This window comes from Triplophysa rosa, linkage group LG6, assembly GCF_024868665.1.
Source record: "Triplophysa rosa linkage group LG6, Trosa_1v2, whole genome shotgun sequence".
Lineage (NCBI taxonomy): Eukaryota > Metazoa > Chordata > Actinopteri > Cypriniformes > Nemacheilidae > Triplophysa > Triplophysa rosa.
In genome coordinates this window covers 21,704,537-21,732,361 of record NC_079895.1, presented here as the reverse complement: position 1 = coordinate 21,732,361, position 27,825 = coordinate 21,704,537, and the positions used below count along the sequence as shown (strand labels likewise).

Genomic DNA, 27,825 nt, shown 5'->3' with positions numbered 1-27,825 from the left:
ATATTTATATAATATTGGTAACATTATAACTAAAGCAATAATAATTCTCAAGGGTTAGGCTATAGAATCATAATGTTGAACTGTGTAAATGTACATTTTTATATAGTATATCAATGAACATTATAGTATACATAACAGTATACATAACGGAAAATGTAGTCAGCCTGTCATTATATTTTAAAACAAACCATAGTACACAACGGATTATCGATAGTACACAGAATGATATCATTAAAATACATTATGAAATGATATATATACAAGATAGTAAAAGTCATGGAATAGTTATACATGATAATATACATAAGTGTGATGGTTTAGCTTTAATTGAAAACAGTTTTATTTAAACATTATTTAAACTATTTTTTGCTAGATCCTTTCATTGTGATTTTTCCCGCCAATAGGGGGCGGTGTGGCTCAGCCGCGTGACATCATCAAATGCCGTTCTTTCTCTCGCCTCTGAGCTTTCAAGTTAGTTTTGCAACGGGTTTATCGCGAAAGTAGTAGCAAAAGTCAAGGCGGGAAGATTTGAAACTGCAGTGACAGATCTGAGAGGTTGTGGATGCCTATTTGTGGTTGCAATTCAAATCTGAATCTAGGAAAACGTGTAAATATGTGCTATGCATTTGTATCTGCCAATGTATTTTGTAAATGCCAGTTTACACATTTGTGACTATTTTTCTGCAACTTCAAATGCAGAAGACAGATTTGTGAGTTTTGTCCACGAGTGCAAATCTCAACATTCAACTTCAGTTTTTTATTTTACAAGTTTTCACATTGGGGCTGTGAGTGTACATTTTAGTTTACAGGTACAAAATACTTACTTTACAAGTTCACAAATTAAAATCTACATGCTTTTAAGTTTTGCTACTGAAATACCTTCATAGATTAGAACCAGGTCTCTCATGCCAAGCTATACAGACTTTACACCTTCTGCCACTGGAGTCACTGTTTGAAATGGAATCGTTCTTAAACTTTCTCTATCCCAATCACATATTGGTGGGTGGAGCTAATGCAAATAGTCTCTGCTAGAAAGGCAGGCTATTTGTATACTCAGTGTAAATGGACACTCCGTAAAGGATTTGCGTTTCTAGGCCTTTTTACCTCAAAAGAAAGATGCTTTGTATAGCGTAAAACTTTTAATTTGGATTGTGAAAAGAAAGTGTTTCTGTATTCAGTACCAATGATGAAATGGCTTTCATATGTAAATGCAGGAAACACAATCCTCTATGCTAGCAGCCAAATTAAGACTCTTCCCGTACCATCTCAACTGTCTACCTACAGGATTTCTAAGGGGAATCAATGTTGCCAACTAAAGCAAATTTAAATTCCAATGACACTGCAAGTGCACTGAAGTGTTCCTGTATTTGCAACACAAGGGTCAAGGATTTGATTGCTAATGCATGGATTGACAAAATGTAATGAGCTGTAAATTTTTTAGGATTAAGGTGTCTGTCACATAAAAAACAAGGTAAAATGCCTGTTTTAACATGTTCTGAAAATACTCAAGATGTTGAACACAAAAACTTCATACATCATTATTACAGTAATCCAAATGACTCCAGTGGGTCATTTGGAACATAACAGTATTCTAAAAATACTGTAAAAAGGCAATGCGTTGTGACCCACACAGAAATATTTTTTTAATATTGTACTCTACATGTACATAAATCATTAGAATGAATACTACAATTTAAATAAAAATACATTCTATCTTGTCACTGATATATAGCTGTTATGATCAAGATTATTTAAAAAGCCTTGAATATTATTTTAAAAACAACTGTTTATATGCATAGTAAATATCAATGTAGTAAGTGAATAATACAGAAAGGGTCTGAAGAACAAAAGGTTTAAACATCACTTACATGTTTTGTAAATTTCCATTCTCAGACGGCAGTAAAACTAAAAACACTATGAACACTTTAAACTTTGTTTTGCTGTTTTGCCCTGTAACAATATCACACATTTTTAGTTGATGCAATAAAATCTAAACAAAGAATTAGCTTTCAAAACAAACTTCTACAGTTTAGACACAAGTCTGTGACTGGTGACCTTTGTCACTCTTTATCTCTGAATTTTGTTGTCCTAGTTTTTGACTGCACAAGCAGACAATAACCTGAGTGTTAGCATATTTGACATAAAGATTACATTTATATGAAGATGTGTAGCACTGTTTGACTGTAAGGTCTCAGACCTGTACACAGACAGAGACAAAATACAGACATACAGAAGGCAACCATTTTATCTAAAGTGAAATGTCTAAATATTCTTATGCCATCTTGCAGATTGGTCCCGCCTAAAAGTGCAAATCGTGTCTGTGTCGCTAACAAACATTAAGCGGCTTGTTTTGAGTAGTACCACATAAAACATTTGGGCTGGAGAGTAATTTTGGGGCTATTTGTTTGTCCGACCAGTGGCAGACAAGGTTTTGGTAAGGCTCACTATTTTTGTCTGTGGCACTTATATAACAATTTCACTCATTACTTCTTACAGACCCAAAAAGCAATAGTCCTTTCCATATTTATTTTCCCCCTCGATTCACAGTAAATATTTGTGCGCTACATGAAGAAAATTAGTTATGTCTTCAAACTAAGTACCATAAAAACCAAAACTCTTTTGTAAAAAATACAACTAAGCTGATTCTTCTATGTATTGCAAATGTGCAAGAGATAAACAGATGACCAACGAACCTTTAATATAGTTAATATAACTACTTGATAAAAACCTATACTGAACTACCAGTGTTTTCACTTTGCCTTTGCATAGCAAGGCCCTAAAATACTGAGAAACTATCTGCAGATGTCTTTCCCAGAAGGCTGCTATATTCCACTCGCTCACTCACTTGGCAATAAGATTTGGCTTCAGCTGAGAGGTTGTAGAGCCAGCTGGCAGTTCAATGTCCTTGCTGATAAAGCTCTGAGAGAGGGAAAGAGATCAGTGAGGGGTGAGCGAGGTTATCCCAGCAGAACTCTTTGAAGGCGATCAGCAGGCACACTGTTGTCGTCGTCTGAGTCAGCGTCACTCTGAGGGTTGGAGCTGCAGGGTGAGGAGCATTCTGGAGAGCACAGATAGTGCATCAGGGGCAGGCGATACTTGCCGCAGAAATCCACAAACTTGATATGACGAACGCATGAGTCGAAGTAAACCCCTAAAGATGAGGTACAATCAGATATACCAGGGTTAGAATCACAGCTGTATACAGGCCATCAATTACAAAACAGAAAATACTTCAAGTCTGCCACTGTTGCACATACACAAGGTGGTCCTCAGGGCTCAGTTCTCGGTCCATTACTTTTTCATCTATATATAGCCATTTGTAAACCATTTGCATATGTGGCATCATATGACTACACATTCACTGTCAAATTTATCTACCCACCACTTCTGAAATACCACCTCTGCCTGATTCACATTTTACTTATTTATTTTAGGTGTGTCCCAGATTATGGATTTACATAGTTGAATCAGAATTGTCACATCTTGCCTATAGTCGACTGATAGTCGAATCAGACGTGTGTGTCTGTGTGTGTGTGTGTGTGTGTGTGTGTGCGCGAACGTGCATGTGGGGACGACACCGGGGGGTTAAGGGTACAGCGCAAAGTGCAGCGCAACATTGATGCACCAAAAAACAATCAAACATTAATTTACAGAATTTGTGTAGAACAGAATATACCTTTATAATAAATAAAATAATAAATGAAATAAGCCAGAATCAAGTTATAATGTGCAAAATAAATGTGTTACGCAAAATTTCTGAAATGTAGGGGAACATAATTTTCAAAACACAAGCCACAAATAGTAAAATTAATGGACATTATCCTTTAACATCACGTAACAATGCTGTGCCATACAATACTAGACCAGATCTCGCCTCAAAACTATTTTTAAAACTACTCGATAGTAATTAATTATTTTTTACAAACGGGAATAAAGCGGAACGCATGGATTAAAGTGAAAAAATGTCTTCTGACTGAATTTTTAAAAGGCCATATTCCTTTAACCGATACTTTATTTAAATAGTCAAGACCAATAGTGTTTTAAGGGGAGATGTTTTAAATCGCTTTCATATTGCCAGTTTGCGTATTTTAAAAGCTATTTTTAATCTATGAAAACATTATACTTACCTTGACAAATTATCAACCATCTACATACAGTGAAGGAAAAAAGTATTTGATCCCCTGCTGATTTTGTATGTTTGCCCACTGACAAAGAAATGATCAGTCTGTAATTCTAATGGTAGGTTTATTTCAACAGCGAGAAACAAAAAAGCAACAAAAAAATCCAGAAAAATGCATTTCAAAAAAGTTATGAACTGATTTGCATTTTAATGAGTGAAATAAGTATTTGACTCCTTTGCAAAACATGACTTAGTACTTGGTGGCAAATCCCTTGTTGGCAATCACAGAGGTTAGACGTTTCTTGTAGTATGCCACCAGGTTTGCACAAATCTCAGGAGGGATTTTGTCCCACTCCTCTTGGCAGATCCTCTCCAAGTCATTCGGGTTTTTAGGCTGACGTTTGACAACTCGAACTTTCAGCTCCCTCCCTCATCTGACCACAACACTTTCACCCAGTCCTCCTCTGAATCATTCAGATGTTCAGTGGCAAACTTCAGACAGGCCTATACATGTGCTTTCTTGAGCAGCCTTGAGATCATTGACAAGATCCTCCCGTGTAGTTCTAGGCTGATTCCTCACTGTTCTCATGATCATTGAAACTCCACGAGGTGAGATCTTGCATGGAGCCCCAGACCGAGGGAGTATGACAGTTGTTTGTGTTTCTTCCATTTGTGAATAATTGCACCAACAATTGTCACCTTCTCACCAAGCTGCTTGGCGATAGTCTTGTAGCCCATTCCAGCCTTGTGTAGGTCTACAGTCTTGACCCTGACATCCCTGGACAGCTCTTTGGTCTTGGCCATGTGGAGAGTTTGGAATCTGATTGATTGATTGCTTCTGTGGACAGGTGTCTTTTATACAGGTAACAAACTGAAATTAGCACCACTCCCTTTAAGAGACACCTGGTAGCCAGAAATCCTGCTGATTGATAGGGGATCAAATACTTATTTCACTCATTAAAATGCAAATCAGTTCATAACTATTTTTAAATGCATTGTTCTGGATTTTTTTTGTTGCTATTCTGTCTCTCACTGTTAAAATAAACCTACCATTAGAATTATAGACCGATCATTTCATTGTCAGTGGGCAAACATACAAAATCAGCAGGGAATCAAATACTTTTCCCCCTCACTGTAACTTCAGTGCATGTTTTTCAGGGCTTGACATTAAGCGTTGTCATGTGGTTGTCCTCCGGACAAGTAAATTTGTCATTCACTTGTCCGAGTACAAAAATTACTTGTCCAAAGATAAAAAATATATTTCATTTGATTTCTCAATATAATTGTTTCAGATTTAGATTTGTCAAGTTGCTTCTAAGCATTTTAAACTAGTGTCCGCTTTGGCCGCCTGAATTTGGTTATAGGCCTACTCTCCGTGACTGCTATTAAACAAAGGCAAGCAGTAATTATTATGTTACGGCTGTAAATTAACTTTTTTTGCACATAGCACTGGTGCTACAGAGGTTTAAAGTTTGGTAGCACAGGCCAAACAGTAGGAGCACAAGTAAATCGTTTGTTGTCATCATTAAAAAAAATGTGCAAGTGCAGTTCATCATAAAAAATCCAAGATGGCGGCTCGTTAGTCTGTTGGTGCTTGTGCACTGTCGTTTCATTTTATTTATCTTCGTCTAAATGGATTGCTGTTGTTTTAAAATTTAGTTTAGTTTTAGAAGTTTATTGATTATTTTTAAACATATGAATTTGATTCTCAACGCTAAAATCACTTTAACGCGATCCCTGATCATTCAGCGTGGGTGCGTTTGTGAACAGCGTTGTATTGATACACCGGGCTTAAAATGGTCGAATCTGCCTGATAGCTCACTGCTTTGGGATTGGAGTTGGACTTTTAACATATCAACTTTGTCTGTCTGGAATACAGACTTTGTAACGGTTATTCTGTTGCACCGCACTCAAGCACTGGATCTAAGTCTGGGTTAAAGGAAGAGTACGGTCAGGGAGACCCTGTTTGCTGCAGGTGTCTACGGATTGAGCATTGGTAAAGGCGGCATCGCACCTCTCTGACCAGAGATCCGTGTTTGCAGCATGTGTCTACGGATTGAGCATCGGTAAAGGCGGCATCGCACCTCTCTGACCAGAGATCCGTGCTTGCAGCGGGTGTCTACGGATTGAGCATCGATAACGGTGGCATCGTACCTCTTTGACCCGAGATCCATGTTTGTTGTGGGTCTCCACGGATTGAGCATCGGCGACGGTGGTATTGCACCTCTTAAAACTCTTGGTTTGAGCCCCTTGGTAAGGGCTCGTTTGCCGTTGCCTAGCTGCTGGGGTGTCTTTATCAGTTCGGAGGCTTAAATTTGAAGAGTTGTCTACTGACGGCCGTGTGGGAGAATCCCGGAGGATTCTTAGGACGTACTGCTTCGTTTTATGGCCTTATCAGAATTCTACGGCTGGGGACTCTGGAGGATAATGTGGCGCTTAACTGCATGCACGCTCCTAACGGGTCTACTCATCTGGTTGCCTAACCAAGTTCACATCAGAGACAATAGGTCTGTTTACGATTCATCTTTAACGTGCAATTTACCATCTGCACATGTCGATAGTTGGATATGCAGCGGACTGTCTACAGACATTGTTCCATTCAAACAATATTGTTTTAAGTTGTATCTTTTGATTTTTATATATGTAGATTGTACAAGGTGTGCTCTAACTAAGGAAGAGAACTACTGTATTAATTATTCTCTCCATGTGGGTCTGACTATAAGAAATTATGTAGTAAGTAAATCAGCTAGACGTAAGAGCTTTATAGTTCTTATGTTACTAATATCCGGCAATGTATTGCCAAATCCAGGTCCATATAATAGATGTGCCCCAACTTTTACTACTCCAACTGAACTAAAATCTAGGTCAGGTTTGGGTTTTATTCATGTTAATATTCGTAGTTTGTTACCTAAATTGGATGTGGTTCATATCTGGGCAAGAAACACAAATGCGGATGTTATAAAAATAACTGAATCTTGGCTCAACAAAACTATTTTAGACAAAGAGATCAGCGTCACTGGTTATAATGTTTTTAGAGCGGATAGACCAAAAAGGGGTGGGGGGGGTCGTAATTTACGTTAAAGAATGCATTGAGACTACTATGCTACTTTCAGAATCGATAGCTAAACAGTATGAACTATTAGCTCTTAATCTGTCTGTCTCAAAGACATGTTAACTAACTATAGTAGGTTGTTATAGACCTCCATCGGCTACTTGTAATACTTTGACCTCGTAGGCGAATTCTTTTTGCCTCTTTGAATTACAAAGAATTGATATTAATGGGTGATTTTAATTTAAATTGGTTGCTTCCGGTATCTGATGGTTTTAAAGCATTTTGTGATACTTATAATCTTTTTCAACTGGTAGATTCACCAACAAGATCTAACTTGAAGTTTCCAGAAAAATCCACATTATTAGATCTTGTGTTCACAAATGCCCCTCATAAATATTTCCTAGCTTCCGTATTTGCCAATGATATTAGTGATCATTGTGTTGTTGCAGTAGCAAGAGATATAAAAATGTTTAAGCAGAAACCAAGAATTATCACCAAACGTTGTATGAAACACTTTAATATACAAGGTTTTGTATTTGACCTTGCTCAGTTTGATTGGGAAAAAATTATGTTAATTTCTGATATTGAGAGTACTTGGAATTATTTTTATGATAATTTTATTTTGATTATTAATAATTAATAAGCATGCTCCCTTAAAATTTTTTAGAGTTAAATGTCGGGATAATCCGTGGTTTTCAACTGCATTGTCTGATCTTATTCATGAGCGGGATGCTGCATGGGCTAAGGCCAGACAAACCAACTTAAATCCTGATTGGTTGTATTTTAGACAGCTTCGTAACAAATGTAGTTATGATCAGAAAGGCAAAAGCAGAGTATTTTCTTGATAAAATGGAAAAATCAGCAAATGCAATTAAGTTCTGGAAAAATATAAAGTTTTTGACTGGTAATAGATCTGTTTCAGGTCTCCCCAATTGCATAACAAAGGATGGTATTAAATTAGTAGATAAATAACAAATGCTCAATTGTTTTAATAGCCACTTTACTGAACCAGGGTCATTGTTTCAGACTAATAATTATACCACTTGTAGGGTATGGTCGGATCAAAGTTTACCATCTGTGATCATAAAACACAGCAATCTCTCAGCAGGACTACGACCAGGCACCAACAAGTCTGGCCAAATGTCCTATTCTCAACACCTTCATCTAAACCAGGACAGATTCGGATACTCTCTCCTAGACTTCAAAGGAGGTTCTTGGGGGAGGACAGGACTGTTCACCAAAGTGAGAAAAGCCATGTGGCCCCCAGGGACTGAGAGCCTCAAAGTCTTCCAAAAGAATGTCTCTTTCTCGTTCCTTAGCCACAAAAGACTGGTTTAAAGTGTATACACATGAATCTCCACACTGTATGCTTGCCTCTATGTTATTCTCCTTCACCTATAACCTCAAAGGCATATGTGCTTAGTGGTATTCTGTGTATATTTACATTCTTGTCCAAACTACAGGTCAATGTAATTGTAACCCCTTCATGTTTCATATCTACGTGTTTCCCTTTTCATGTCTTAGAATATGGTGTATAGCACAGTAATGTATTTTATACCATACTCATTTTATTCTATTCTAAGTCTATTCCTGCTCCAAACTCCCAGGCGACCATGAATGCAAATGAGTTAGTGTGCCGGACAAAGAAACATGTTTTCGCGCCCAAAACTATCTCATCACATTGGATCGCCCACCTTGGAGGGGCGTGACGCGCCCTCTGTGTTAAAACATCTGAACACGCAGGAAAGCTTGCTCTTTTGTGTATGTTCGTTCGCTTGGGTGCGTTCGCGCTCCTGCGCGTTTGCTCGTTCGTATTCCTTCAACCTCTCGAGACCTGTCTCTCCTCAGAGATAGCCTCTTCCAGCAGTTTGGATCAGCTAAATCCAACGGACTCCCGGCTCGCTCTGAACGCATCAGGACCCTTTGATACGCGCGCCAGCACGTGTCCCGAGAAACAAAGAAGCCAATGCAAGTATCTTAACTATTGCTAACCGGTTGCGTATAAGCTTTGCCCCTTTTTAAATAAGGAGATTTGTCCTTGATGGTTCGTGCAGATGTGAATAGCTGATTTAATACTGCCCTTTTCTTTGCTTTATCTATTTTCTTTCATTTTCTACTGTTTTACGTTTTTATGTTTGTTTGTTAATGTTTGTTCCTTGTTAGTAGTTGGTTTTAGTTCCCCCGTAGTGTAGATAAATAAACCGCATGTGTATCCACGCTCGAATTGCTTCTGTGTTTATTTATCACATATCAACGTCACTTAAACTGCTTGATTTCGTTAAGATTTCTGAAGTGGTACTGTACTACAGTAAGAGTATTGTTTTTCCAGGCCAGGGGAGTAATATTTCTTAGAGTTAATATACGATCTGCTGATCACTCGGTGGACGAGTGTATTTAGTTTGTCGCTGTTATTAGCTCTGCTGCATCAGGTTAAAGTGTATAAAATAATTAATGGTTAATCACAATTAATTATACGTATGTTACTGTGGTTAAACTCATAGTTTCCCCGAAATACACTACACACTGTAACCTCTGAATTTCTTAATGCAGAATGGCATCTATGGACAACAGAGTTCGTTTTTAATCATATTATTACTTCTGATGTCTGCTCTGCACTACAAAACCTAGATGTGAATAAATCGTCAGGTCCTGATCTTATTGAACCATTGTTCTTAAAATTAGCGGCTAATATTATTTCACAACCATTGACATATGTGACCCTGGACAACAAAACCAGTCTTATGGGTAAATTTTTCGAAATTGAGATTTTTACATAATCTGAGAGCTGAATAAATAAACTTTCTATAGATATACGAGTTGTTAGAATAGGACAATATCTGGCTGAGATACACCCGTTTAAAACTCTGGAATCTGAGAGCGCAAAAAAATCTAAATATTGAGAAAATTGCCTTTGAAGTTGTTAATCAGGGGCACTGTGGCAGACCATCCACTCACAAAAATTAAGTTTTTATATATTTAAGGCAGGAAATTTACAAAATATCTTCATGGAACATGATCTTTACTTAATATCCTAATGATTTTTGGCATAAAAGAAAAATCAATAATTTTGACCCACACAATGTATTTTTGTCTTATACTAAAAATTTCCCGTGCTACTTAAGACTGGTTTTGTGATCCAGGGTCACATATCTGTTTAATCTTTCCCTAACAACCAAGGAAATTCCACAGATTTGGAAGTCTGCTTTTGTTGTTCCTTTGTTGAAAGGGGGCAACGCTACTTTATTAGATAACTATAGACCTATTTCAAAGTTATGTATCATGTCAAAACTATTGGAAATTTTTTATCAGTGAACAATTAACACAGTACTTACACTCTCATAAACATTTGTCTATCAACCAATCAGGATTTCGTAAAAAAACACAGCAACATTACGGCTGTTTTAAAAGTTTTAAATGATCTTGTGAAGTCCCTAGATGGAAAACACCACTGTGCATGTCTTTTTATTGATTTAACTAAAGCATTTGATACAGTGAACCACAAAATTTTGTTAGATAGGCTCAGAAGTGTTGGTCTATCAGACAATGTAGTCTCATGGTTTAATACTTATTTAAAGGGAAGAACTCAATGTGTACAAGCGGAAGGTATTAAATCAGACTTATTGGAAGTGGGTACGGGAGTCCCCCAAGGATCTGTATTGGGGCCATTATTATTTATTATTTATATAAATTGTTTAGACGTTAACATTGATAATGCAAGGTTCCACTTTTATGCAGACGACACTGTTATCTATTGTTCTGCTCCTACAAAACAACAAGCTTTGGGTGACTTACAATCAGCATTTGATATTATTCAAGCAAGGTTTTTTACTTTAAAGTTGGTCTTAAATGTTGAGGAAACAAAATTTGTGGTTATCAAACTCTAGAAATTCTTTGGATGGTTCTGTTGTTCTCCGAACTCTGTAAGGGAAACTGGTCGCATTAGTGTCAGAGTATAAGTACCTGGGCATTATAATTTATGACACACTACGTTTTAATTCATATATTAATTATTTGCGATCAAAGTTGAAGAAACGGCTAGGATTTTATTTCAGAAATAAGTCTTGTTTTTCATTTGATGCTAGGAAGAAGCTTGTGTATGGTACTTTTTTACCGATTCTTGATTATGGGGATGCGGTGTATCAACATGCTTCTTCTTATCTTCTTGCCTCTTTGGAAGCTGTGTATCATGGTGCTTTAAGATTTATTACGGATTCTAAATTTTCTACACATCACTGTATACTATATAATAGAGTTGCCCGGTCTTCACTTGCTGTTCGAAGGAAAATGCATTGGTATATTTTGATTTACAAAGCTATTCTGGGTTTTTTGCCATCCTATCTCTGTTGTTTGATTCACCGAAAAGAAGTTGTTAACTATTCATTGTGTTCTCAGTCTTTTTATAATCTTCATGTACCTTCAGCACGAACTAATTTAGGTAAAACTGCATTTGAATATGCTGCATCGTCAGACTGGAACTCTCTTCACATGAAATTGCGTATAAATCAGTTGGTGTCTCTTTGTAAATTCAAAACACTTTTGTGTGCAATAGAAAATGATTTAATGATTTGCAAATGCTTTTAATGCTGTAATATTTTATTGTTGTGATGTATTGTTCTTTGTTGTACGTGTATTTGTATAACTGGGCCGCCTATCTTGGCCAGGACACTCCTGGAAAAGAGATTTTTAATCTCAGTGAGGTTCTTTCCTGGTTAAATAAAGGCAACTAAATAAATAAATAAATAGGCAGGTAAACGACAAATGACATTAATGTTACATACTATAGTAAATACGATAGTATACTACAAAACACAGAACTTAGAAAAATGAAAACAAATTTAGGTAAACTAAAAATGATATGGCCCTTATTTATCCATCTGTAAACTGCAGCAAAATTCTTATATACTATAGTGTAACTATAGTATACAGTGTTTATCAATTTACTACAAGGGCACTACAATTTTCAATAGCAAATACTATAGTACACTACACTACACTGGCAGTGTTCACTTTAACGGGACTTTTATTTTGACTAGTCTTCGGTAAGACGCTAGAGTTTTTGTGTTTTTGCAGATTGCTTCACTCAAACAGTAAAACGCTCAGAATAAAAACATAAAATCATGAAAAGTGAATTCATGACATTAAGGACAGGCGGGAACCCTGCAATTGACGGATAACCGTCGTAGCGACGGAGAACTTTAATCCATGGGAACGTGCTTCTTCTCTATACTGGTCTTACAGCACAGAAGACGCGGAGAGACGCGATCCTGCGATGGGTCATAGCCATACCTCACGCTCGTATGCACCGGGGGTTTCGGTACCCAACCCTAAAAATGTCCCATTTCTTTACATCATAAATAATATTTTTGGTGGCGCAGTGCGTGCCTGTCTGCTATGCCACTGCCCATATAACCAAAATGGCATGATCCCCATTGCATCTCTGGGAAGATTCGACTGTGAGATTGGTAGTCGAATCAGGCTCCTCCTATCGAAGCATCGAATCTTCGACGATTCGGGGTCACCCCTAATTTATTTTCAATAAATTGCACTGTGTGTTCTGTATGTACCATGTAATTGTATCATGTATTTACTGTAAAGCAGTGTTTCTCAGTGGGCCTCGGCATAATTTCAAGGGAGCCTCAAAATTATCTACAATTATTTAAAATGAACAAAAATATTTCTTAATGTTTGGTCATTTTTAAGACATAAATATATATTTTTGTAATATCAAGCTAAATAATGTTTTATTGGGTAGTAATTGTGAGTGGGGGAAGCCTTCAAATATTGTTGTGGACGATGGGGGGGACCTTGAAAGGTCAAACATGTTGAGAACCACTACTTTAAATCAAACTTTGAGCTTGTGGAGATGTGTTCTATAAAATAAAATAAATAAACTACTTCTTACAATATAACTACAAACATTCTATATAAACAAGCTTGTGCATCCTATTTGGCCTTATTGTTGCCTTTAACCATTTCTTCTCAAGCTTTCCTAATTCGTCCTTTACTGCTTCCCTTTATTCTACATCAACCTTTCATCTTTATTCTCCCACCTGCACACTTGGGGTTGGGGCACTTGCAGGACATGTCAAGATAGTTGACCAAATGGTTTGGGAGGTCTTGATGCGAGTATAAAAGGTTCTTGCTTTTGACGGTGCGGCCAGCCAGTTCCAATAGCGATGGGGGGTCGTAGGTCATATCCTTGATGAAACGCACGACCAAGGGATTGCCACGGAGACTGAGCTCTTGCAGCTGTATCAGGCTGAGGATCTCTCTTGGAAGATATGTCAGCAGGTTATTGTGCAGACTAAGAGAGCGTAGAGAATGGAGCCTGTGAGGGTGAACGAATAGGGGAAAGATGTTGAATAATCCTTTTTAAATATTTGTCTCTTTAGATAATAGCTCTAGAAAACACAACCAGCCTTAGCCTGTGCATAGTACATGTCATACCTGTGGAGTTGGGGAGGAACGCTCTGGATGCGGTTATCACACAGAACCAGGTAAGTGAGGCAGGGCAGGTTGGCTAGCTCAGCAGGGATGGAGGATATCTGGTTACCGCCCAAATACAACATCTCTAAACTAATAAGAGAAAGATGAATTAGTTTTGCATAAAATATGACACTTTGAAGCAGAGAAAATATAAAAAAACATGTCAAAAACGACAACACTCAGCAGATTAACAAATCAGATTAGCCGATGGAAAAAATAATGCAAATCTTAACACACTCTCATGGAAGCGAAAAGGGGTGCATGATATTATTGACGTGTCAACATTATTGGCTGAAAATGGCCTATACTGTAAATTAAATATCACCATTGATTCGCTGCAGAAAATTTCACCTTTGCTGATATGAAGACATGTTTGTTATGTGCTGGTATCAATTTGTAAGAAGTGCTATATGTCAGCTAGATCATGAACAAATAAAATGTCTTTACAATTTGCTTTTACAAGAAGACTGCTGAAGGAATAGTTCACCCAAAAATAACATTTAAGCCATAATTTACTCACCCTCATGCCATCCTAGGTGTATAGAATTTTAAAGTTTTAATTAATATTGGATATAGGAATTTATAGTCTGTTATATTTGACCTGTGCTTCTCTCTCCTTTATCTTAAATGTGTGCTCTCACTGTGCGTGCGTGTGTGCGCGTCCGTGTGTGTGTCTATGTCTGTGTGTGTGTCTATGTCTGTGTGTGTTAGTACGTTTGCATATTGTGTGTGTGGAGTGTTTTGTATGTCTGTCTTCTGTGTTTTCACCTTTTTCTTGTTTTTACAGGTACAACTTTAATTGTTTTGCTTATAGTCAATATATCTCATGTACAGCTGCTTTGTAACAATGAAAATTGTCATCTATCTATCAACACAAACACACAACAACCAACAAGATTTGAAGTTGAGTTTTGTGGAGCCTGCATGAGGCCATTTTGTATGTGACCAGTGATGTACAGTATTATGTTTACATCCAAACATGACTTAATAGGTTCAAAATATGAATCGCTCCCAAACTTAGTAGTTCACTTTAAAATATACGTATTAATCCCCTGGAGTCATGTGTATTACTTTTATGAAGATGGATGTGCTTTTTTTGAGCTTCAAAAATGGGGATCCATGCAGTGCCATTACAAAGCTAGAATGAGTATACTATTCAAAATTACTCAGATTGTGTTCAGCTCAAGAAAGGAAGTCATATAGACCTAGGATGACATGAGGGTGAGTAAATTATTACTTACATTTCATTTTTGGGTGAACCATTCCTTTAGAATTGTTTCATTGTTTGCCTCATTTGTAAGTTGCTTTCAAAGCATCTGTGAAATTACTAAATGTAAAATCGCACTGTGGAATCAACATTCACACCCCCTAGCCTATTTACCAGTGTATATATCTCTATCAGAGTCATTTTGGTTATCTGTCATCACAAAAGTTTATTACTTGCTTAAACAAGTCTTGCCAGTTTAAACTTTGAAGCAATTTTACTCACACAATGTTCTTTTGGCATATAACACTGTGTGCTATCATGTAGCACATGCGCACCGAAGTGTTCTTTTGCGTCCTATTGCTACTTTACTGTCACATAAACACCTGGTTATGCCAAAAACACACAAGGGTCTGGGTTAAAGTTTCAAAACAGTCTAAGGGCGTTTTCACACCTGTGTATCGATTGCTTTGTTCCGAAACCGGGGGTTAAATCGCTACAATATTGAAATTTATTTTAGTTCGGTTCGCATTCACAAGGCAATATTTCCAAACGGACCAAACTTTGTTAATAAAAGTCACGTGCGAGTAAACTCTCCTTCGATTGGTCAGAGTGCATCTCTTTATTTTCCGGCCGGTAACGCGAGTGATAATGAGCGTCAGCTGCGCGTTGCACCGGTCTCGCGTCTCTCACAGCAGAGCTCGGGAAGCATAAAAGGAGGAGAAGGACGAGAGAGAACCAGGCCTGGATTTTATGTTATGTTTTATTGTGTTTGTGTGGCCGGCAGTTGACTGTGAGGGAGCTGTCAGCACTTTACTTTCGCTTTGTTGTTTATTTTATTAAAAGTTTGGTTTAACGTTCGCCGGTTCCCGCTTCCTTCCTTCCTTACTTTGAACATTGTTACAGGGAGCCATTAGCAAAACAATCCCTTTTGCGTCACGCAACTTTACATAATTACCCATCATACATTGTGATACAGTCTGGTTCGTTGGTCCGTTGGGTCGGATGGCTTTCACACGTCTACCGAACCGCTCCAGAGTTCGTTTGCAATCGGGTCGAGACCACCTTGTTCAGGCGGTCTCGGAGCGATTGTTTTGGGGCGGATCCTAGCGCGATTGCCGTGTTCACATATGCCTACATGAATCGAACCAAGAGAGAAAACGCACCAGGTTCCGAAACAAACCCTCATGTGTGAAAACGCCCTAAAAGACCTTAACAATCGTTATCCATGGTTAAAGGCAACATCCATGGACTGAAAACATGACAATCCGTGCTTGCTGTATTGACACCTGTTGCTGTGGACAATTACGTTAAACACACAAAATATTTAGGTTACAAAGTACAATTCCATCTGTCTCTAGAAAATAAGTGGTGACTGATTTGATGATATTGTTATTTTTTAAGAATATTAGAACAATGTACTCTCATGAAAAAAAGACCCATGTTAATGAATTCTAACCCGTTTTCTTTTTGAAAACCTTAAAGACCTCAAAAAGACCTCCGATACAGTTTTTGCTCCGAATGAACCAAAATTAATCCCAGTACATGAGTAGAAAAAGACATGTAGGCACACCAACCCATACACTAAGTACTAGGACACCCTCTTCTAATAAACTTGTTTGTCTTACAGTAAATCCAGTATAAAATACAAATATTAATGCTATACCATACAATACTATTTAAAATAATTTTATTTACATTTGTGTTGCAACAGTTTTGGAAGAGATGAGACAAGGAGGTTACTTTTAGATTACGAGTTTAAGTCAAAACAGTTCAATGTTTACTGACAAGCTTCTGCAAACATACCTTCTGTTAAATCTGTGTTCACCAACACATTTATTTTTGTTTTACTTTATTCCCTTCGCCAGCTCATCTCGGCTTAGTCTCTACAATCACCACAATGGACAGCGAAGGCCAAGGGGAAAAAAGCCCAGATCTTTTGAAAAGGACAAGCTATGTGTGTAATGTGGGCCAGCAGGGTAGATATCTCAGTATGATAGTATGGCTGTCTGCCAAGTCGGCCTCAGTGGACTCGCTGTTCCTGCACAGCTTTAGTGAAGTGACTATTCCACTGAAAACTAATAAAGCAGCTCTACTTCTGAGAGCTCACCAGTGGCCAGCTTTAAAATGCACTCGGCAGCACTTCTCAGTCATGCAAGTACAGCTGCTATCTATCAAAATACTGACTGCCAAAAATCTGCAAAAAATATTACACATGAACTGTATTGAGTTTTTACAACTGGACTTCTATACTAATATAAGTGGATGATAAATATTATCATTTACAAACATTTATTGCTTGTTGTCTGTCTCTAGAATAACACGCCTAGTGACCGTTCACAGATAGATCTGTCTGATGCAAACTATACACAAAAACAAAACAAGAGTCAAGAGGTTCGCCCGTCTGTATTGAAAGCAAGATGCTTGCAAGGAATTAGAGCTTTTGAGAACAAATGAGTGGATCTGGATCATTGCTGTCGCATGGACAAATGAAATTCCAACTTTCATGTCAAGTAATTTGTGACCATTTTGACGTTTCCATATAAACAACACTGCTGTACCATTAGGGAATGGGTTTCTCCATCCCACGGAGTCAAAGTAGTTTGTTCCATCAGAAAAACTTGCAAAATCCGGATGAATTAGAAGACAAAGCCTGAACCTATGATCCAACATCACTGCCCAGCCTCACAGATGCCTCCCGTTCAGACACAAGAGCATCAGTGAGGTCAGGCACTCATGTTGGGCTCACAATAATCTATTTGATCCCAAAGGCGTTTAGATCTGGCAATCATGTTCTTCAGTGACCGCTAAGGGCCTCCCTAAAACTGTGGCTTTAAAGTTAAAAGCACATCATTCTTGATTTTATATATACAGTATCTCTCAGAAGTGAGTACATCCCTCATAATCAATATTTTATTATATCTCTTCATGTGACAATACTGAAGAAATGACACTATGTAATGTAGTGAGTGTACAGCTTGTATAACAGTGTAAATTTGCTGTCCCCTCAAAATAACTCCACACACAGCCATTAATGTCTAAACCTCTGGCAACAAAAGTGAGTACACCCCTAAGTTAAAATGTCCAAATTGGGCCCAAAGTGTCAATATTTTGTGTGGCCACCATTATTTTCCAGCACTCCCTTAATCCTCTTGGTCATGGAATTCACCAGAGCTTCACAGGTTGCCACTGGAGTCCACTTCCACTCCTCCATGATGACATCACAGAGCTGGTGGATGTTAGAGACCTTGCGCTCCTCCACCTTCCGTTTGAGGATGCCCCACAGATGCTCAATAGGATTTAGGTCTGGAGACATGCTTGGCCAGTCCACCGCATTTACCCTCAGCTTCTTTTGGGGTCATTATCGTGTTGGAATACTGCCCTGCGGCCCAGTCTCCGAAGAGAGGGGATCATGCTCTGCTTCAGTATGTCACAGTAAATGTTGGCATTCATGGTTCCCTCAATGAACTGAAGCTCCCCAGTGCCGGCAGCACTCATGCATCCCCATACCATGACACTCCCACCACCATGCTTGACTGTAGGCAAGACACACTTGTCTTTGTACTTCTCACCTGGTTGCCGCCACACACGCTTTACACCATCTGAACCAAATAAGTTTATCTTGGTCACATCAGACCACAGGATATTGTTCCAGTAATCCATGTACTTAGTCTGTTTGTCTTCAGCAAACTGTTTGCGGGCTTTCTTGTGCATCATCTTCAGAAGAGGCTTCCTTCTGGGACGACAGCCATGCAGACCAATTTGATGCAGTGTGCACCGTATGGTCTGAGCACTGACAGGCTGACCCCCACCCCTTCAACCTCTGCAGCAATGCTGGCAGCACGCATACGTCTATTTCCCAAAGACAACCCCTGGATATGAAGCTGAGCACGTGCACTCAACTTCTTTGGTCGACCATGGCGAGGCCTGTTCTTAGTGGAACCTGTCCTGTTAAACTGCTGTGTGGTCTTGGCCATCGTGCTGCAGCTAAGTTTCAGGGTCTTGGCAATCTTCTTATAGCCTAGGCTAGGGGTGGGCGGAATGACCAAAAATCTATTTCACGGAATCAATAGTTTTATTTCACGGTGACAATATATTTCACGGTAACAAATCTACTGTTTTAATTCTATATCTTATACCTAATTTTTCTTAGATTGATTTCCTTTATTTATATATTACAGTTCATTTAAATGCTCACCATATAGTTAAAATGTAGGAATGTAGAAAGGTTATGAAAATGTAATAAAGATATCAAATTAAGTTCTGATAATGAGATTTATTATTAATTTATATTTATCTTCTAGCTACAGTATATCATATGTATACAGTAGGAAGATAGACAACAAGTATGACAATGAAGTTTGAATATATGCACAAACAATGAGAGCACAGTATACGACTGGTGTTATAAACTGGTGTTCATGGGGTCTGTACTGTAGGTCTTTATCGCACTTCACTCTTTATCAGATGCAAACTTTTAGTGTGTTGCGACTCTCTGTCTTTACGTTTGTTTATTCTCGCGCTTGTCTTCGCACTGCAAGTGTCTGTCTGGTGACTCCACACCATAGCTCCACACGCGTCTCCCAGTGGCAGCGCTCACGTGGCGAGCATCATCGCGCGTTACAACGCAAGTTTCGCCTTGGCTCGCCTAAAGTTAAACTGTATTAAAACTATTAACAGCTTTACAAAGCGACCTGTCTTCTGAAATACCCGAGAATGAGCTTTATTCTATGCACGCGCAGATCACTGCACCACTGCACGAGCACTGCGGGTGAGAGAGAAAGCACCGGACTGGAGCGGATCACAAAACTACAGACTGAAAGAAGGTCAAAAGAATGTTTGATTTGTTATCGGTGAATTAATTCACATGTTTTTTTCATCATGACGCCCGACTTGCAGAGCGCCGAGTTAACCATGCCTACTTATTTACATTCTGCGGAATAAACGGAATAGAAAAATCTCTTACGGTTGACATTTCATTCCGCGGTAACGGAATATTCCGTCATTCCACCCAGCCCTAGCCTAGGCCATCTTTATGTAGAGCAACAATAGAGGGTATGGACGTGTCGTCACTTTACCACATGAGCACGCCAGAGCGCGCCCTCCTGGGTGGCAAAACACTCAGCAAAATGACTGCTTACAATATCAGGAAACGCAATTCCGCGCAACATTTCAGTGTCTAGGAACACGTGATTCCTATGCAAGTCGTAAAGAAGTCGTAAGGATCACCGTCGAGTCCAGCTGTTTGTAATTTCAGCAAATAATTGTGTGTGTTAGTTAGGGCTGCAGCTATCAATTATTTTAGTAATCGAGTATTCTACTGATTTTCCATCGATTAATCGTGTATTCGGATAATAAGTACGTTTTCTTTATTAAAGAGCAATACTAAATATACAAGAGACAATAAGACAGGTCTCTTAAAATGAGCAACTAACTTGTTTCCTGTTTGGAAAAATTAATATATTTATTGCTGAAATTGCATACATTAATATCTGTGAAAACTAAACCCATTTAGTACATTCCATTGCCATATTACATTCAAAATGTAATATAGGCCTAATACAAATGTATAAATATGGTAAACAACTAACTTCAGCTTATGCATGATGCATTTAGTTTATCTAAATTAGTTTAGTTAGTTAATTAGTTAGTTAAATTTTCTTTTTTTAATTTTAAATAGTAATATATTTGTCCACATAAAAATACCGAGTTACCCGGACTTTTATTTTGGCAGGTCGTCGGAAGACGCTTATTTTTTAGTGTGTTAGCTTCACTCCATAAAATGTTCTCAGAGAAACTCTGGGGGTGAAGTTCATGTTTTCATGTCCTCATTCAGCACAGACGCAGAAAAATTTATGAGCATCACGCGTGTAGCACGTTAAACTGTGCAGTTCCTTCACGCAGAACAGACAGATGGCATGTGTAAATAACATGATTCGGCATCCACTAGTCCGCATCTAGTTTTATGGACTCAATGCAGCCGGAAAACAAGTTTCACTCGCAAAATAGACTAAAACCAAGTAAAATAGCAGTTCACCATTTCATTAAGCTATCACTTATTTATCAGCATGAGTAGGGCTGTCACGATTATGAAATTTGACTGACGATTAATTGTCTAATAAATCATTGCGATTATGACGATTAATTGTCTGTTTTTGAGCTTTGACATTTAATTCTCATACATTTTTGATGCAGCGATTGAAACGACCATATTGTTCTGAATACAAGACTATGTTTTTTTCTTGGAAATACATCGGAAAAAATTGGGTCATCATATATTTAAGGTTTAGGCTTTTACCTGTCAATAAAACAACCGCCAAATACTTGTAAATTAAGTAAATTGATCAGGTGTGAATTGAAGCCACCATTAAAATACTATCAGTCATAGAAAAGCTTCTAGTCTGTTTTTTTCTCACTTGCAAGACTACAATAAAAGTTCATTTCTATGTTAATGAAATTTTGGTAGACTGGTTTTCACACTGAGATTTGCTTAAATAATATTAAATTGTACTGCAGGTAATTTGTATGTTTTAGTTTTTTTTTTTAAGTGATTGTGTTGTGGTGGTACATTTTACAAGTATTACCATGCTTTTAGTAACAATATATACACTAAAATATGCAATATGCAGATGCACTACAGCTCCCCCTAGTGTCTTCTATAGAGATGTGCAATAATTGCGATGATCCGAAACCATCGATGAGACGATTATTTAATAATCGTGACAGCCCTAAGCATGAGATATACATGTGAGTGCGTGAACAGACTAAAATGCGTGTGTCTCGCGGTGAATGCGTGAGACTTGAGAGCCCTGTAACATGAATAGAGTTTAGCGGGCTGTGCGTCAGTTATAACGGTCCGTGGGGAAACGCAGTGCTCCGTGTGTACTGTAGTTAAATGGATTAAACGAGTCTTCGAGGCAACAAAAATTGCCTCGATGATTTTTTTGTATTCGAATAACTCGAGTTACTCGAGGAATCGTTTCAGCCCTAGTGTTAATCCCGGTTTCTTTGTTTCTCCTATTCTCCTCAGCCAATTTGCTGGGTGTTTTGCCACCCAGGGGAACGTGTCCCAGGGCGTGTCCCGACATGCTCACGTGGTAAAGTGACGTCAATGCATGCCCTCTATTCTTTTTTTCAGATCCTCAGAGAGTTCTTTGCCATGAGGTGCCATGTTGAACTTCCAGTGACCAGTATGAGAGAGTGAGAGCGATAACACCAAATTTAACACACCTGCTCCCCATTCACACCTGAGACCTTGTAACACTAAAGCGCGATTTTTACTTCTGCGTAGGACCTACGCCGCCATCGTGAACATTTATGGTTCTGCGTTGAGAGTATGCGTCGTACTGCAATTACACCGCCGAAACGCTAGTTGGCTCTTTGTGTTTTCATGGGTTTGCTCCTCTTCTCCGATGTTTTGTGTGTATGCTAGTGTATGCAAATGACAATGGAAGCTGATCGCATCTTAATGGAGTTGGAGCTGATCGAAACAGAAAAATGTGTAATCCGTTATATTATTAACCTTACTTTCATGTTAGAAGTTAAACAGATGTTATATTAAACTTAAGTCTTGTCCACATTTTGGATTTTTAAGTGTGTTCATTTAGATATTGTTGAAAAAAAGTATACTTTTCAAAGGGGTGTACTCATTTACGCAGAGCACATACATAGATGTCAAAACTGTGTATTGAAATGATACCCTGATAGAATATCATATTTTGTCATGGACAACTCACCCTATTAATTGTTTAGTTAAAAATGAAACGAAATGCAACCAAGATCTGGAAGTGTCACAATTTTGTTCTTTATTTGCAAAAAAGTCAAAGAACAGAATATGTAAAAGTGCAAACTATGTATATATGAGTATATAATGCAATATTAACACAAATATAAAACTTTCAAAAAACTAGTAACAATAAAAGGTAAAAAGGTCCGCGTAGGGACCGCGTTGTTACATTTTTGGAGAGGTGCGCGTCAGGCTACGGCGTAGGGTACACGCAGCTCTGTGTAGGCTACGCCGTCCTACGCAGAACCATAAATTGGCCATAATGAATCACATGACACCGGGGAGGGAAAATGGCTATTTGGGCCCAATTTGGACATTTTCACTTAGGGGTGTCCTCACTTCTGTTGGCAGCGGTTTAGACATTAATGGCTGTGTGTTGAGTTATTTTGAGGGGACAGCAAATTTACACTGTTATACAAGCTGTACACTCACTACTTTACATTGTAGCAAAGTTTCATTTCTTCAGTGTTGTCACATAAAAAGATATAATAAAATATTTACAAAAATTCACAAATTTGGGACCGTCGTGGCCTAATGGTTAGAGACTCGGACTTGTAACCCAAACGTTGCGTGTTCGAGCCTCAGTACCAGCAGGGATTGTAGGTGGGGGGAGTGAATGATCAGCACTCTACTCCACCTTCAATACCACGGCTGAGGTTAGACCATTGAGCAAGGCACCGTTCCCCCCAAATGCATTGCTGCCGCAATGGCTGCTCACTGCTCTGGGTGTGTGTTAGGGTTGTGCGGTAAACTGGTTCTGGAAATTTACCGGTACATGTTAGATTTCAAATGGTTCAATACCAGATTTTTGCTAGTTTCGGTACTTGAAATGCTGCTGTTCCAAAGTATGCCGCAGAACCAGCAACAGAAGAACAAGACGAATCGCTCTACAAGCACTTTTGCGACCATTTAAACTGAGACACTGCGAGTGATTTATTACAAATTCTACTTTTGCTGAAAGACCTTTAGATTGTTTTACAGTGTAACGTATATACTACATGCTGCGATGCGTCTGTACATCCCCATTCAACGGCATACATAGCATATATAACCTTATCTCTGTTCCAGACATCTCAGTTAGCCTACCGATCATCATGAAGTTCTCTTTGTGTCTTGTATATGTTCTTATACTGTCAAATACACACGCTGTTATGTCAAAAACACAAAAGGTCCACATAAGCACAGTCCATTGTGTTTTAAAAGTATATCCGCATCCAAAAGAATTTGCCTTAAAGTGACAGTAACCTAATAAATCTGTGTCACATATTAAAGAGAAATTGAAACGTTTGTAGCTTTATTTAGAGTCATTGCATATGTATTTTATACAGTGAAGACTGTGCAGTTTGTTTAATTCATCTTGAATGCTACTGTTAAATAGACCTACATTTATTTATCATAATTTATCATTTATCATTATTTATCATTTTATTATCATAAACATTTAATTTTTGTTCAAAAATTGGGGCAAAAAGTGGGGCAAAAAAGGATTTAGTCAGCCACCAATTGTGCAAGTTCTCCCACTTAAAAAGATGAGAAAGGCCTGTAATTGTCATCATAGGTACACTTCAACTATGAGAGACAGAATGAGAAAAAAATCCAGAAAATCACATTGTCTGATTTTTAAAGAATTTATTTGCAAGCTATGGTGGAAAATAAGTATTTGGTCAATAACAAAAGTTCATCTCAATACTTTGTTATATAGCCTTTGTTGGCAATGACAGAGGTCAAACGTTTTCTGTAAGTCGCCACAAGGTTTTTACACACTGTTGCTGGTAGTTTGGCCCATTCCTCCATGCAGATCTCCTCTAGAGCAGTGATGTTGGGGCTGTCGCTGGGCAAGACGGATTTCCAAAGATTTTCTATGGGGTTGAGATCTGGAGACTGGCTAGACCACTCCAGGACCTTGATATGCTTCTTATGAAGCCACTCCTTCGTTGCCCGGGCGGTGTGTTTGGGATCATTGTCATGCTGAAAGACCCAGCCACGTTTCATCTTCAATGCCCTTGCTGATGGAAGGAGGTTTTTACTCAAAATCTCACGATACATGGCCCCATTCATTCTTTCCTTTACACGGATCAGTCGTCCTGGTCCCTTTGCAGAAAAACAGCCCCAAAGCATGATGTTTCCACCCCCATACTTCACAGTAGGTATGGTGTTCTTTGGATGCAACTCAGCATTCTTTCTCCTCCAAACACGACAAGTTCTATTTTGGTTTCATCTGACCATATGACATTCTCCCAATCCTCTTCTGGGTCATCCAAATGCTCTCTAGCAAACTTCAGACGGGCCCGGACATGTACTGGCTTAAGCAGGGGGACACGTCTGGCACTGCAGGATTTGAGTCCCTGGCGGCGTAGTGTTACTGATGGTAGCCTTTGTTACTTTGGTCCCGGCTCTCTGCAGGTCATTCACTAGGTCCCCCCGTGCGGTTCTGGGATTTTTGCTCACCGTTCTTGTGATCATTTTGACCCCACAGGGTGAGATCTTGCGTGGAGCCCCAGATCGATGGAGATTATCAGTGGTCTTTTATGTCTTCCATTTTCTAATAATTGCTCCCACAGTTGATTTCTTCACACCAAGCTGCTTACCTATTGCAGATTCAGTCTTCCCAGCCTGGTGCAGGTCTACAATTTTGTTTCTAGTGTCCTTTGACAGCTCTTTGGTCTTGGCCATAGTGGAGTTTGGAGTCTGACTGTTTGAGGTTGTGGACAGGTGTCTTTTATACTGATAACGAGTTCAAACAGGTGCCATTAATACAGGTAACAAGTGGAGGACAGAGGAGACTCTTAAAGAAGAAGTGAGAGCCAGAAATCTTGCTTTTTTGTAGGTGGCCAAATACTTATTTTCCACCATAATTTGCAAATAAATTCTTTAAAAATCAGACAATGTGATTTTCTGGATTTTTTTTCTCATTCTGTCTCTCATAGTTGAAGTGTATTTATGATGAAAATTACAGGCCTCTCTCATCTTTTTAAGTGGGAGAACTTGCACAATTGGTGGCTGACTAAATACTTTTTTGCACCACTGTATATGTGGGATTATGATGATAAGTCTATACAACCAAAGCATTTTTAGTAATACAGTGTAAAAATAAAATTGTGCTATATAAAATATAAAAACAATATATAAAATATGCGTTAAAGCAGTTTCATGCAGTCTTCTTAATATTTTGGTACCGATATTACCGGTATTAGATTCTGTTACTGTACCGAAGCAAAAATTTTGGTATCGAGCCAACCCTAGTGTGTGTTCACGGTGTGTGTTACATACTGCTGTGTGTGTGCACTTGGATGGGTTAAATGCAGAGCACAAATTCCGAGTATGGAACACCATACTTGGCTTCACTTCACATCAAAATGTCACTCAAATCCAGTCACTCAAATTATCCACAGGCTTTAAGCCATACTTTTTAATTTTGATGATTTTATAACGAGTTAATAAAGCTCTAAAAACCAATATTTTATTCTCTGGGAGCTTAATTTCCTTCATGTGGTGGATGACGTTTGTTAACATGCAGGTGAGATCAAATTAGGGCAATGCTGATAGACAGCATTGATATCATATCAGGATAAAGGTGTAGTGACATGGTTAACAGTCCTGGAGAGCAGAAGATGCATCTGCTAACTTCACAAATAATCTCACGCTGGTCAACGTGACCTCTTTATGTGCACATATTGCACTTTGTTCATATCACAAGCAATAAAATTGATACAAAACAATCTTATGTTATAGATAGAAATAGAATTAAATAGAAAATATTTCAGATCTCAAATACGGCTAAGAAAATAAGTTTATATTCACTTTTAAGCATTTGAACATGTACTTAAGAAAAGTTCAAAAATTACTTTTTTGTGATAACCTCGATTTTTATCAGTTTTCATGTGTCTTGTCATGCTGTCAGTCTTTCACACGGCTGTTCCACCTATTATTGTACCTCTAAAATACAAATGCTGTTATGTAATACGCTGGTTTAAAGGAACAGTTCACCCAAAAATGAAAATTCTGTCATCATTTACTCACCTTCAAGTTGTTCTAAATCTGTATAAATTTCTTTGGAAGAATGCTTATAACCAAACAGTTCTTGGCCATCATTGTCTACCAGGAAAAGTTGCATTATAAATTTCTTTGTTCTGTTGAACACGAAAGGAGATATTTTGAAGAATGTAGGAAAGTACCATTGTAATTTTTCCTACTATGGTAGTCAATGGTGGCCAAGAACTGTTTGGTTACAAGAATTCTTCCGAATATCTTTCTCAGTGTTCATAAGAACAAAGACATTTATACAGATTTGGAACAACTCGAGGGTGAGTAAATGACAGAATTTGTTTTTTGGGTCCCTTTGATTTTGTGAAATTTAAGCAATAATCGACACAGTCGACACTGCAAAGGCCTTTTATATTATGAGGTTATGTACTTTTTCACACTTTCAAAAATAATTTGTGGTCAAGCTCAAACACGTCACTTTGTTAAATTTGACTTGATGATTATATTTACACAAGGGTGGCAGATCAAGCATTACATTATTAACGTCCGGTTCTAATACTTACAGATCAAAATTATATTACCTGGTCAGATTATCAATCTCCGCCGGGATACTCTTTAGTCGGTTTCCCCCCAGTGATAGAGACTGAAGTCGCAGAAGCTGCAGACACTGGCTCGGCATATCATCAAACCTGTTTCCACTAAAGTTCAACACCTCCAGCTGCAGAGAGCCGAAGTGTTTAGGCAGAGAAAACTCATTTAAACGATTATTCTTGGCTATGAGGGTTTTGAGATTGGTCAATCGGATGATATCCTCGCAGACGACAGTCAGCGCGTTGTTGCTGATGTCCAGAAACTCAAGGTTGGAGAATGAACATATAGAGTTCTGCAGGACCGTGATCCGGTTGTAACACAGATACAGTTGTTTAGTGTCTTTGCGTCGTTTCTCGCTAACGTTAATCGTGTCAAAACTCAGATCGTTCAGACTCAAACGGGACAAATCTAAAACGCTCTCACTGCTGTTGGCTTCTTCAAAAATCTCCATCTTGTTTTCAGAAACAGAATAAAGTATCTCTTCTGGTCGTAGATAGTAACACTGCGACCCAGTTTATATCCAGACCGTGCATTTAACTTACATGTGTTGTAACCACAATTCCCGGCCTGTTGGCAGAGTACCTACAGTCTTGATTTATCAT

The 27,825-nt window shown here is 38.4% G+C and overlaps 1 protein-coding gene across 2 annotated transcripts; it reads right to left on the bottom strand.

The window, feature by feature from the left end:
• Positions 1–788: 788 nt before the first annotated feature.
• Positions 789–27,825, bottom strand: lrrc58b (leucine rich repeat containing 58b). 2 transcript variants are annotated; one of them, XM_057336709.1, is made up of 4 exons: positions 27,214–27,825; positions 13,620–13,748; positions 13,316–13,500; positions 789–3,151 (listed from the first exon to the last, which is right to left on the bottom strand). In XM_057336709.1, exons 1-4 carry the CDS (start codon positions 27,672–27,674, stop codon positions 2,958–2,960), a joined length of 969 nt encoding a protein of 322 aa, XP_057192692.1. In that variant the 5' UTR covers positions 27,675–27,825; the 3' UTR covers positions 789–2,957. The 2 variants fall into 2 exon arrangements, with proteins under 2 accessions (XP_057192692.1, XP_057192691.1); XM_057336708.1 differs by having other exon boundaries at positions 791–3,151; positions 13,223–13,500.